Here is an 11,799-nt window from a genome sequence, read left to right on the forward strand (position 1 = left end):
ATTGACATCACATCCCGGTGGGGTTCGAACGTACCATTCTTCTCGTTTGTCTTCATTTTCAGAGCTATATTGCTCATCGGTCTACATCCGTGCTTCCACTGCTATTCCGAACCTTCCTACCCACGTTTATCTCCATGGAGTCCCCCGCTATCCCGGTCCCGCTGGATCCGCGGGAACAGCCCATCCTCGAACGCCTGCTCCGAACCCGCGATGCACTTCTCCTCATCAAGCAGGACAAGTCCTCTTACATCAAGTCTCGTGATGTATTGCCGCTTTACGAGGAGGTCATTGCGGAGGTTGAGAAGCTCAATGCTGCCCGCAAAGAACCAGAGCGCCGCTTGGTACACAACCGTCGTGAGTCTTGGTATACGCGCAGTCGCTTTGGAAGGTAGCTGACATGTGGTGATAGTGGACTATGTCTTGGATGATTGTTTCCAGTTGATCTCACTCCTGTTTTTGACAGTTGGGCGGAACAATGAAGCTCCCGCAGTGTAAGATCTAGCGCCTTCTACCCCGCCATATTCAAATAACTGACACCTGGCTAGCTACTCTTTGGCGACTACTATCCAGGTATGTAATCCTAAGCTTTTCACGGGTTTGGATGATGTCTGCGATCTTGATATTGACTTGTTGCAGCGTTTGCTTGACCACCTCAACGAGGCTGGATTCTACAGCTCGAAAGACTTGAACTCGATCACCAAGACCCTGGAGTCTACACGGGAAACTCTCGAACGTGGCCGCGATACCTATTCTCCAGCTCTCCTCACGCTTTTGGAGAGCCGTCTGGAACAATGTGAAGCTTCTCTAGAGAAGTTGCAGGAAGGCCTTGCCGTTCTGGCTCCTTCCTTGGTACAGACACACGAGACCTTGGTCTCAATTTTGCGGTCAACATCCGCTGTTAACACTAGATCGAAGGTTTGTTCTCGAGGTCTCTTATTATCTAAATCGACATTTACTGATGTTTTGATTGTTTATAGTTCTCAGCCTCCGAAGTGAACAATCTTCGTGAACAGCTGAAGAAGATCGAAAAGGGAACAAAAGATGGCAACTTTGTGGATGCCGAAGGAAATATTCTTGCCGGACAAGACCGTCTTAAGTCTTTGATGCATCGCTGTTGGCGGTGGACCGAAATCGTCTTGGAGCGGTATGTTGGAGATATTATCAGGATGAAAGGACAGCTGCTGACTCGAAATAGAGAGGGAAAAATCGATGAGCGTTTCCGAGAGCAATACGAGCGATTGCTGGAAATCCGTAACCAACTGGATCGTCTGTCCGTTACCCAGGCTTGGTCATTGCGCGAGACAGATCTGTTCGGATACCAGCGCAAACTCGACCGAATTGATGAGGCACGGGTTAATGGAAACTTTGTCGATGCTGAGGGTCAGCCTGCCGACCTTCATGCGCAGCGGGTAGGAAAATTCATGCTTCAGCTATCCTTTGTATCGACCTGGCTAACTGATATTAGACATTGTTGTACCTCATTCGCCGCAGCTATGCATACATTTATGCGCTTCTCATTTCATCAGAGCCTGTATCTGAAGCTCTTCTTCCAGTCTACAACCAACTTCAGACTCTTCGTCGGTGCTTAATTGAGGTCAAGGAGTCTGGTGGTGTCGCTAATTCCCGCGAACTATATCCATACAGCATGAAGGTACTTATCCACCTATGGTCTTCTTCTACATCCGCTAACTAGAACAGCTCAACTCAATTGACAACATGCGCGTTGACGGTAAATTCTACGTGGGACCCGATATCCCAGAAGGCCAAGGCAGTGTGAACAACCTGCTCGCCGAATGTTACGATTTAGTCTGGGAACTTCGCGCCGCGGTGGTCGCCGAGGAAGAACACTCCTAGATCTAGCAAGCCTTCTGGCTGATTTACACCTTTCTCTTTCTATCCATCTGTTTTACTTTGTTTCCAGTATTCCATGAATGGTTGGTCATGGATCTCCTTGGCATACAGTGGTCTTTGATAGTACGATCAGAGTCGCATGTCTTCTCTTGTTATGTTACGATAGGCGTTTGAGATGGTGGCTGGTTGGGCCGATTATGGCATTGGCATTGTCTTGGGGATTGGGATACTTTGTATCCTTGTGTTTCTACTTCGAGCTTAATGGACCCTGTTAATGATGCTTTACCTGAATTTTGATTCATCTCTTTCAGGATCTAAAGAACAAGCTATAAGTGGTAGACGCGACAAGCAACACTTAGCGTACGGGCAAAGCAATGATTCCAGCACAAGCAAAATACTCTGTTCGCCACTCACTCCATTCCAGGCCAACGAAACAGGTAGCCCTTGATCAATCGCTTACTATGGTGATCCATGTCCCAGGATCCTACAGACACAAAGCGAACCTCGTCCAAGTCTTGGATCTTCTCGTTATAGAACGTCTCGCCCGAAATGCTATTACCTTGGATGCAGTAGGCCTTTAGACAGCAATGACACGCTGAGGTACAGTGACCCTTGCCATGAATCTGATTAGGGATCCAAATCTGATCAGGGTTGAATCCATGGACCAGTCGTGGTTTTTCACAGCATCCGCAACTCCGTCCACAACAGCCTCCTCGCCCTGCACAATCTTCTCGTAACTCTTCAGACAGATACCAGTCTGGGTGTTTTCTTTGTCTCGCAAATCCACGAGCCGCTGACATGCTATGTATACCGTCCTCGAGAGCCCAACGCCTCCGACGAGATTCCCAGTATGTCCTATGAAGTGGAGTAAGCCTGGACCATGGCAGATTGCCTGGAAACCTTGAATGCACCTAAGCAATTCGTTGGACAGTCCATCTCATCCTGATATCTTCCTTGATAAGTTCTCTGAACCAGTCCCTGTCCCACGAGGCTGCGTATAGATGGTAGGAGTAGGATACCAACTGAGCAAGTCCATCATAGTTTTTAGCTTCGAGTTCCACTTCCAGTTTTCCTATATCTGCAAGGAATGGGAAATGAAAGGATAGCTGATTCCCGTATCCATGATATTCCATTTCTCGTCAAGGCTGAGTGCGCTCGAAAAAAGTGGTTCTAGCAGATCCTTTGGATGTTGAGCGGTTTCAAGTGATTTGACAAATTGTTCCACCTTCGCCTTGTTCGTCTTGTGGGGAGCCTTAGTCGTCTCCTCATATCTCGGCGGGTTTCCAGAGGCATCCATCGTGCTCGGTTGGGCCCTTGGTGCGTCTGGAGTTGCTGGCTGTGAAACTGCAGAAGACTGTACTGTTGGCTGTTCCTCGACAAACGTGCTTTCCTCGATGGGTGGTCTCGGATTGAGAGGCATAGAAGCGTGAGGTTTTGATTCGTTGTTCACCATGGCTTTGACTAGTTGAGAAAAAGATGTGACAGAAGTTGAGTCAAGTCACAAAAGACTTTTGGTATGTAGTCGAGGCGTCATTTCTGCGTAAGTCCCGACTTTAGAAGTTCAGCCCCGAGCTATAAGGGACATACTGAATATGCATACAGTTCAAATCCAATGTCAACTGTATAGATCAAAGTATGTTGATGTCCCTGTTCAATGTTGGATATAGATCTGGATTGGTCCGAAATCGGCGCAATCACGGGCCAATCAGGAGACGGGCAAAATAACCAGAACAAACCGGAGAAAAAAGGGAACATCACTTCTTCTCCAGTTTCACCCACCCCAACTTGAATCATGGTGAGCCAGCTTGTTTGGCAGCGGGCTTCTGCCTCTCGTGGGGTAAGTTGAAATTAATCCTCAAAATGTCTCAATTGACCAATCCCCCATAGCTAGCCACACGGCTGTCCCCGCAACGGCTCTTCGCCCGTGGCCTAGCCACCGAGGCCTCTTCCTCCCGCATGCCCCCATATCCCAAGCTCGTCCGCAACCTCGAACAGGTCCGCCGAGTTCTTGGCTCCGAGCGCGCCCTCACACTCGCCGAGAAGATCCTCTACGCCCACTTGGACAATGCCGAGGAGTCATTGCTCACTGGCACCAACAACGGCCGCGATGTCCGGGGTAAGGCTAACCTGAAGCTGAAGCCCGATCGTGTGGCCATGCAGGATGCTTCGGCGCAGATGGCTCTTCTGCAATTCATGTCCTGCGGTCTGCCCTCCACCGCCGTCCCGGCCAGTATTCACTGTGACCACATGATTGTTGGTGAGCGCGGTGCCGATACCGATCTACCGGCTTCGATCCAGGGTAACAGCGAGGTGTTCGACTTCCTGGAGAGTGCGGCTAAGCGTTACGGTATCGAGTTCTGGCCTCCCGGTGCCGGTATCATCCACCAGAGCGTTCTAGAGAACTACGCCGCCCCTGGATTGATGATGCTCGGCACTGACAGCCACACTCCTAACGGAGGTGGTCTGGGTGCCATTGCTATTGGTGTCGGCGGTGCCGATGCCGTCGATGCGCTGGTTGACGCTCCTTGGGAGCTCAAGGCCCCCAAGGTTCTGGGTGTGCGCCTCGAGGGCCAGTTAAGCGGCTGGGCTTCTCCCAAGGACATTATCCTGCACCTGGCTGGTAAGCTGACCGTCCGCGGTGGTACTGGCTTTGTTGTTGAGTATCACGGCCCTGGTGTCGAGACTCTGAGCTGCACGGGTATGGCTACCTGCTGTAACATGGGTGCCGAGGTCGGTGCTACTACCTCAATTTTCCCCTTCTCGCCCAGCATGGTGCCCTACCTGCAGTCCACCCACCGAGGCCACGTCGCAGAGGCCGCCGCCGAGGTTGCCGCTGCTGGCCCTTCGAGTCTGCTCCGTGCCGATACCAAGGCCGAGTACGACCAACTGGTCACCATCAACCTTTCCGAGCTCGAGCCGCACATCAACGGACCCTTTACTCCCGACCTGTCGGTTCCCCTCTCCAAGTTCGCCGACACAGTCCGCGAGAAGAAGTGGCCCGAGACCTTTGGCGCCGGTCTGATCGGTTCCTGCACCAACTCCTCCTACGAGGACATGACCCGTGCCGAGAACCTGGTCAAGCAGGCTTCCGCCGCAGGCCTCAAACCCAAGGCCGACTTCTTCATCACCCCCGGCAGTGAACAGATCCGCGCCACCCTCGACCGCGACCAGACCCTGAACACCTTCTCCGAAGCCGGCGGTGTTGTCCTGGCCAACGCCTGTGGCCCCTGTATCGGCCAATGGAAGCGTACTGACGGCGTCCCCAAGGGCGAAGACAACGCAATCTTCACTTCGTACAACCGCAACTTCCCCGGCCGCAACGACGGCAACCGCCAGACGATGAACTTCCTCGCCTCGCCCGAACTCGTCACGGCACTCGCCTACTCTGGCAGCACAACCTTCAACCCGATGACCGACTCCCTGACCACCCCAGCCGGCGATGCCTTCAAGTTCCAACCGCCCAGCGGTTTCGACCTACCCAGCGCCGGCTTTGAAGAAGGAAACCCCAACTTCCTCCCAACAGCCGCAGTCCCCGACCCTAGTGTCGAGGTCATCGTCTCTCCTACCTCTGACCGTCTCGCCCTTCTCGAGCCCTTCGCCCCCTTCCCCAAGGGCGATCTCTCCGGCCTGCAGGTCCTCTACAAGGTCAAGGGCCAGTGCACAACAGACACCATCTCCGCCGCAGGCCCCTGGCTCAAATACAAGGGTCACCTGCCCAACATCTCCGCCAACACCCTCATTGGCGCCGTCAACGCTGCAACCGGCGAGACGAACGTCGCCTACGACGAGGCCGGCAAGAAATACGGTATCCCCGAGCTCGCAGAGCAATGGAAGGACCGTGGTATTGAGTGGCTCGTCGTTGCGGAGGATAACTACGGCGAGGGTTCGGCCCGTGAACACGCTGCCTTGCAGCCCCGCTACCTCGGTGGCCGCGTGATTGTTTCTAAGAGCTTTGCCCGTATCCACGAGACGAACTTGAAGAAGCAGGGTGTTGTGCCTCTTACTTTCGCTAACCGTGAGGACTATGACCGTATTGATGCTTGTGATAAGGTTGACACGGTTGGTCTTTATGATGTGCTGCAGGCTGGTGGCCAGGGCGAGGTCCAGCTGCGTGTTACCAAGCAGAAGACTGGCGAGCAGTTTGTTATTCCCGTTAACCATACTCTGTCTAAGGACCAGAGTGCTTTCATTCTAGCTGGTTCGGCTTTGAACTTGTTGGCTAAGAGTGCTAATGCTCAATAAGGTATTCGAGTCTTGCATGTTAGGGGGAAGGATATGATATAAGGAGGAAAAAAGAGAACTCCAGACTGTTACACTATTTAAAAGTGGCTTTGATTGGAGTTGATGATCTGCGTGGATTGGATGTTTGTTTTCTATAGCAGCAGTTGTTTGCCTGTTGGCTTGTATATGATGATTTTAGGTTTTTTTTTGTTTGCCCTAGATGATATCCAATGTGATCTGTATTCTACTCTTTCGTATAGAGACAGTAGATCAAAAAGATATGGCGTATTCGAGTGTGGTAATCTGGGCCGTCAAATTCATTCGATTGATCGATCATTGTATGCCATGTCATATAGGTTAAAAGCAGCCGGTGACATCAAACGAAGGAGGATATGAGATGAGATAGCTATATGAGAAGAGGTCCAAGAGGAAAGAGTAAGAAAAGCAAACAGACGGGTATGAGCAAGGGTAAAAACAAGTCATCAAAAACATCACATCACGATGAATGGTTCTTTCATAAGAGCATCGAGGTGGTTGAACAGGAGCCACCCAGAGAAACAGGTTAGTCGAGAGACCAAGAGAAGAGAAGAAAATCAGCAGGGGAATAAATAAGGAAGCACATGTCGTCAAAGTGAACGAAAAAGAAAAGAGAGAACAGTGGTATGATAGAGATACCAATGTATAGAAAGATCAAAAGAAAGCAAAAGCCCAAGTATATCCATACCCGGATTTGCCAGTTTTGGCAGAAATCCTCGGATACCTCCCATCCTGTATATGAACGCCAAAAGAAGCCTTCTATACAGGCGTGACTCGAAAAAGGAAAATAAAAACCAACAGAAACCAGGATGATGCAGACGAAAGAATCTTGAGCAAATTCGGTTTTGACTTCGAGACAGAGAAGCAGAAGGGGAAAGGGAGCAAAGAAGAGACCGCGAGAGAGAGAGAGAGAGAGGAGAGAGAGAGCGAGAGAGTAGCTCGAAAGGAGGTCATCCACTCCACTTCTGATCATACCCCTGCTCACCAACCATTTGCCCAGGGTTATTAACCCCATACATATTGCCCTGGTTATTACCGTAACCACCACTCATCCCCGAATCATCCTCATCAAATCCAAACTCACCCCCAGAGCTAGCGTCAAAGCTACTCCGTCCACCAATATCCCCAGATTCATCTCCAGCAGCAGGGATCTGATCCCACTGCAAATTCTGCAGAGCAGGATACTGAGCCAAGAGTGCAGCAGGAAGCACGAAATTACCCGAAGACTGCCCGTCCATGCCAGGCATGTTAGGCATAACGAGTGGCTGAGGGATAGGCTGCAAATGGCCAGATGGCTGCTGAGCCTGCTGCTGGTGTTCCAGCAGGACGCGGTCCCGCTCTTGTGATTCCTCGTCAAGCAATGGCTTGATACAAACTCGACCCGCTTCGGATCTGAAGTGTCGGCCAAGCGCATCTGCACGAGCGAACCGCCGGCCACAGCCCCATTGTCCGCTGCGCGAGAGCTCACCTCGGCAGACGAATTTCTTTTCGCCGGAGTGGAGGCCTTCGTGGCGCTTGCGGTCGTGTTGTCTTGCGAAAGCTTTGCCGCAGACTGTGCATACGAATGGTCTTTCATCTGTGTGGGTGCGCAGGTGAGAGCGGAGGTTATAGGCGCGGGTGAATCGTTTCGGGCATAGATTGCACTGGAAGGTGGCTGGGTGCTTTTGGATCCGTTTTGGCTCTCCAGGTGCCGCGCCGGGCCGTTGTGGATCCGCCAGGTCTAGGATATAGTTTCGATTCTCAATTGATGACGTAGACAGACGACGGTTGGACCGGGAGGGTGATGTATCACGCGAGCTGGGGCTGCTGCGCGAGTGCGAGCCAACTGAGGCAACAGGCGACAGGGAACGAGGGGTGTTGGGGGCATGCGGCTCCAGGCTTGTTGCTGAAGTTGCAGGAGAGCGTGAACGAGTTGCGGGATGGTATGGATCGGATTTGCTACGAACGCGGGATCCTAGTTTTTGGTCAGCATGTTGAACTATCTTAGTGGAGCTGGCACATACGCATAGCAGGTGGACTCAAAGAGTCATAATCCGCCGTCGATTTGGAAGGATCAAAATTGGGACTCCGCAACGGCGGAGCGAACTCGACATTGATTGATGGAGGCGCCATCTGGGAAGCCTGGCCAATGTCACCCGGAACATTGTTCAATTGGCCCATGTTCATCATGTCATCTGAAGGCATACCGTACATATCCGTCGGCGCCGAGGGGAACTGGGAGTTAGGTCCCAGATAAGAGTTATTGGGTACCATCTCCCCTCCCTGCTGTGGCATTAACCGCGGCGAGATATATGGGCTGTGAAGTGGGCTGATCCCTTGTTGTTGCTGCTCTGAGAGCGTGAATGATTCAATGCCCAGAGCGTTGTCATACAAAGCGGGGTCATTCTGAGGTACCAACGAGGGCGACGCATTGCTCTCAATACCGTCGAATTCATGCTGAGACACATAGGGGGAGTGGTTGGCCGAGGACACTTCGGACACCTCAGATGGCGCACGTCGATGACCCTGGAAAGATGCATTGTTCATAATATGCCCCCAGTCTGGACCCGATTGAGCGCTGAGGTAGGCCGCAGTTGCCGGGTCTAGCGAGGTGTGCCGTGAATGCTGAGGAGTGAAGTATGTGCCCGGGGTGGATCCTGGAGGGGACATAGGACCCGGCGATGAATGCTGCTGATCCTGCGATGACGGGTGCGAAGAGGCGGAAGGATTGGAGATGGGGCTGACCAGGTCGGCAGGGTTGATGGCCTGGTTCACTGACTGGCGTTGATGCATTTGCGGATCCAGCAACAAAGAAGAGTCGTACTCTGATGCGGTGGTGCTGTTAGGACTATGGTTCTGATAGACCGAAAAGTCCATTTCTGCCGGGTTAGTATTGAGCATGTTGGAGAAGTTCTCGTCCTGCATCGGTCTGAGTCCTGTCGACGAGTGTTCGAGCTGATTGACCAGGCTCGCCTCAAACGACTGCGAGATCGGCATGTTTGTATTGATAGCCGGAGGATAGCTCTGGTCGGCCGGAGGGGATAATGTCTGTGCCGGAGGGGCCCCGGAGAGGTAGCTTGAGTACCCATATTGTTCAGCGCCCATGCTCCCGTCCGGGTTGTGAAAGGAGGGGGCCGAATAGGCGGTCATGGAGGGGTCGACGCCCAATCCGGAGTTTGGATCGTGATATTGGAGGTGCGGCGATGGGCTCACACTGCGATGCTTCATATCCGATTGGGCATGGGCCGAGCCTTGGTTCTGGTCATGCGAGGCCATAATTGCGAATGCGCGCCGATGAGGCTCTGAGGTGAGCGCCAAGCGGGGGTTGCGGTCAGGAGAAGGCAAGGAGCGGAGCAGAATCGGAGTCACGGATAGCGCAGGATTTCGGCGAAGGATATAGAGAGAAGTCGATTTGTCAGGGACCTAGACACCGGTTGGCGATGTAGGGATAAATGCTGATGGGGTGGGATGTCATTCGCAAGGGTCCAGTTTGGGTAGGCGCCGGTACGCGAATGATCCACTGGCCAGTGTCAGTGGAAGAGTGCATCCAGAATCCCGAGAACAATGATACCTTTTAATCAAAAGTTGACAATGGGGAGAGGAGAGTTGAAGATTGGGCGACGATTTCACGTGCGCAAGGCGGTCTGGTGGACACGTCTATACGCGGTCGATAACATATACGGAGCTGGTTACAGGAGATTATTTTATATCATGTTTGCCCTGTGCCCTAAGCGCAGCACAGAGTTTCCTTCTATAAGTTCCCCAATGGGTCTCCCCCACATTGTGTTAGTGCCGATAGCAGGTCAGATCACTGTTTTACTATTTTTATACAAGTCTACCTACCGGGACAAGATGCCATTCTACAGGTAAAACGGCTGCCTGTTCCTGGCATGACACACTGAAGAACACACTTTAACATCCTCTTCAGTCAAGGTGGAGGGTTGTTGAGCGCTAGGCATTCTTAGCTTTGCACAGCCACGCAGCTGAATCCTATATGCGCTAACCGCATTGGGAGCTATATCAGTCTGCCTTGCTGCCTCCATCTACGAAGTATAGATGACCGCATATGCTCCACCCATTGACACGTAGCTTATATTCCAGGGATAAGACAGTGACAAATACAACCCTAAGGCGTCCAATCTCCGTTCCAACCCTAAACGGTACCCAACGTAGCCAAACTAGCCCTAGCCTGATCCCCAGACCAAGCAAACAACAAATTATCCGAACAACTACTCCCAAGTCCAGCATTATCAACCCAAGCAGGCTCCCAATAATAGATCCCCAGTCCACCCGAAACCCCCGAAACAACAGCAGCAAGCCTCTGCAAGAAAGTCTGCTGTCCAGCAACAGAGAACGGAATATCCTTCAGATCCGACGGGAACGAATAAGCCGGGCTAGGACAAGCATAAGGCCAATTCGTCTCAACAACAATAGTCTGCTTCCCATACGTCGAGTACAAGTTCGCCAGACTAGTCTTAAGCGACGCGAGTGTGGCACTCGCGCTGTAGAAGGGGTAGTATGAGACGCCGATGTAGTCAAAGTCCGATGATGCCAGGGCCGAACCGGACGCGAGGACTTTGTTATAGAAGTAGGATTGGTCGGACCAGCTCCAGCCGTTATCTAGGTGGATCATTATCTTGGGTGTGGTGGTCAGGTCGGAGTCTTTCACGCCCCAGGCGCCTGAGTGTAGGATTCGCGCGATGTTGCTGTAGCTGCTTGTGGTGCCCAAGGGCCAGAGGAGGCCGCTGCGGATTTCGTTGCCGATTGAGACGATTGCTACGTCTAGGTCGTTGGCCGCGAAGGTGTTGCATACTTCTAGGGTGTAGTTGTATACTTGCCAGGCGAGGGTGTCGATGTCGGTTGTTGACCAGCCGGATGGGGTAGTCTAGAAAGTAAGTCAGTTATGCTGAACATGAAAGAAAAAGTGAATACTTTTTCGAATGGACGTACTTGATGACTTGGGTCAGCCCATGTATCGCTATAATGCAAATCAAGATATGTAGTCATCCCCTGTGCTTGCACCCTCTTCGCCAACTTGACATTATAGTCAAGATCGTACGACCCATCACTGGGATTAACCCAGACACGCTGACGAATGGAATTGACACCCGCAGCTTTGACAATAGCCTCCAATTTACCCGTTGTACCAGCAGCATTCTTATACGAGATTCCCGAATCCTCTTCCACAAGAAGAGAAGAGATATCCGCACCGTGGATACTCAACGCAGCTGAAGCCGAAGCAAAGAGCTGCGTCGCAGCTAGAAGGAGACAGGGAAGCATATGCATATTGACAAGACCAATCCAAAACCGACTACAAGAAAGAAGAAAGAGAGAGGAAAAAAAATGAGAGAACGCAGTGTTAAGACAACTCTCAACGCTCAACTCTACTCGGGAGTTTCCACCAAAGATCCAAATTCTCCGAACAGTCTAACCAAGACTTCCAATTAACCCGTGCAGATCAACCAAAGCCATGCAAACCCCCCGGGAGATATCCCACCTCGGCCTAGTTCCCGCCGTGAAACACATCCTGGAACAGGCACGGCAGAGACGATAGGCGGGGAATTCATGGATGTATGCATCATAACCAGGTTTTGTGTATTACCGTGGGCATTTTAGCTTTGGTGGAGAATATACTGGTCTCAGTAATCTCGGTTGGAGTGCGTTCCCGTGACGATTTAGATTCATGGACATGGATAGGCCTCCAAAGTATGG

General features: G+C 51.8%; 4 protein-coding genes across 4 annotated transcripts; 2 read left to right on the forward strand and 2 right to left on the reverse strand.

Annotated features, from left to right (window-relative positions):
* Positions 1–134: 134 nt before the first annotated feature.
* On the forward strand, positions 135–1,854 carry N7446_002763 (uncharacterized protein; the record flags this gene model as incomplete). Its single annotated transcript, XM_058511512.1, has 8 exons — positions 135–354; positions 410–491; positions 546–570; positions 637–915; positions 978–1,144; positions 1,196–1,409; positions 1,466–1,651; positions 1,699–1,854. 8 exons carry the CDS (start codon positions 135–137, stop codon positions 1,852–1,854), a joined length of 1,329 nt encoding a protein of 442 aa, XP_058377048.1.
* A 1,789-nt stretch (positions 1,855–3,643) lies between these two features.
* N7446_002764 (aconitate hydratase ACO2) lies at positions 3,644–6,093 on the forward strand (the record flags this gene model as incomplete). Its single annotated transcript, XM_058511513.1, has 2 exons — positions 3,644–3,688; positions 3,739–6,093. The coding sequence occupies 2 exons, from the start codon at positions 3,644–3,646 to the stop codon at positions 6,091–6,093; spliced, it is 2,400 nt and encodes a 799-aa protein (XP_058377049.1).
* A 965-nt stretch (positions 6,094–7,058) lies between these two features.
* Positions 7,059–9,363, reverse strand: crzA (putative C2H2 transcription factor Crz1; the record flags this gene model as incomplete). Its single annotated transcript, XM_058511514.1, has 2 exons — positions 7,059–8,062; positions 8,112–9,363. The coding sequence occupies 2 exons, from the start codon at positions 9,361–9,363 to the stop codon at positions 7,059–7,061; spliced, it is 2,256 nt and encodes a 751-aa protein (XP_058377050.1).
* Positions 9,364–10,240: 877 nt separating this feature from the next.
* On the reverse strand, positions 10,241–11,373 carry N7446_002766 (arabinogalactan endo-1,4-beta-galactosidase; the record flags this gene model as incomplete). The annotated part of the gene is made up of 2 exons (XM_058511515.1): positions 10,241–10,972; positions 11,038–11,373. The coding sequence occupies 2 exons, from the start codon at positions 11,371–11,373 to the stop codon at positions 10,241–10,243; spliced, it is 1,068 nt and encodes a 355-aa protein (XP_058377051.1).
* Between the last annotated feature and the right edge of the window lie 426 nt (positions 11,374–11,799).

The sequence above is a fragment of the Penicillium canescens genome (assembly GCF_028828765.1).
Source record: "Penicillium canescens strain IBT 15451 chromosome Unknown utg000002l_segment0_segment0, whole genome shotgun sequence".
NCBI lineage: Eukaryota > Fungi > Ascomycota > Eurotiomycetes > Eurotiales > Aspergillaceae > Penicillium > Penicillium canescens.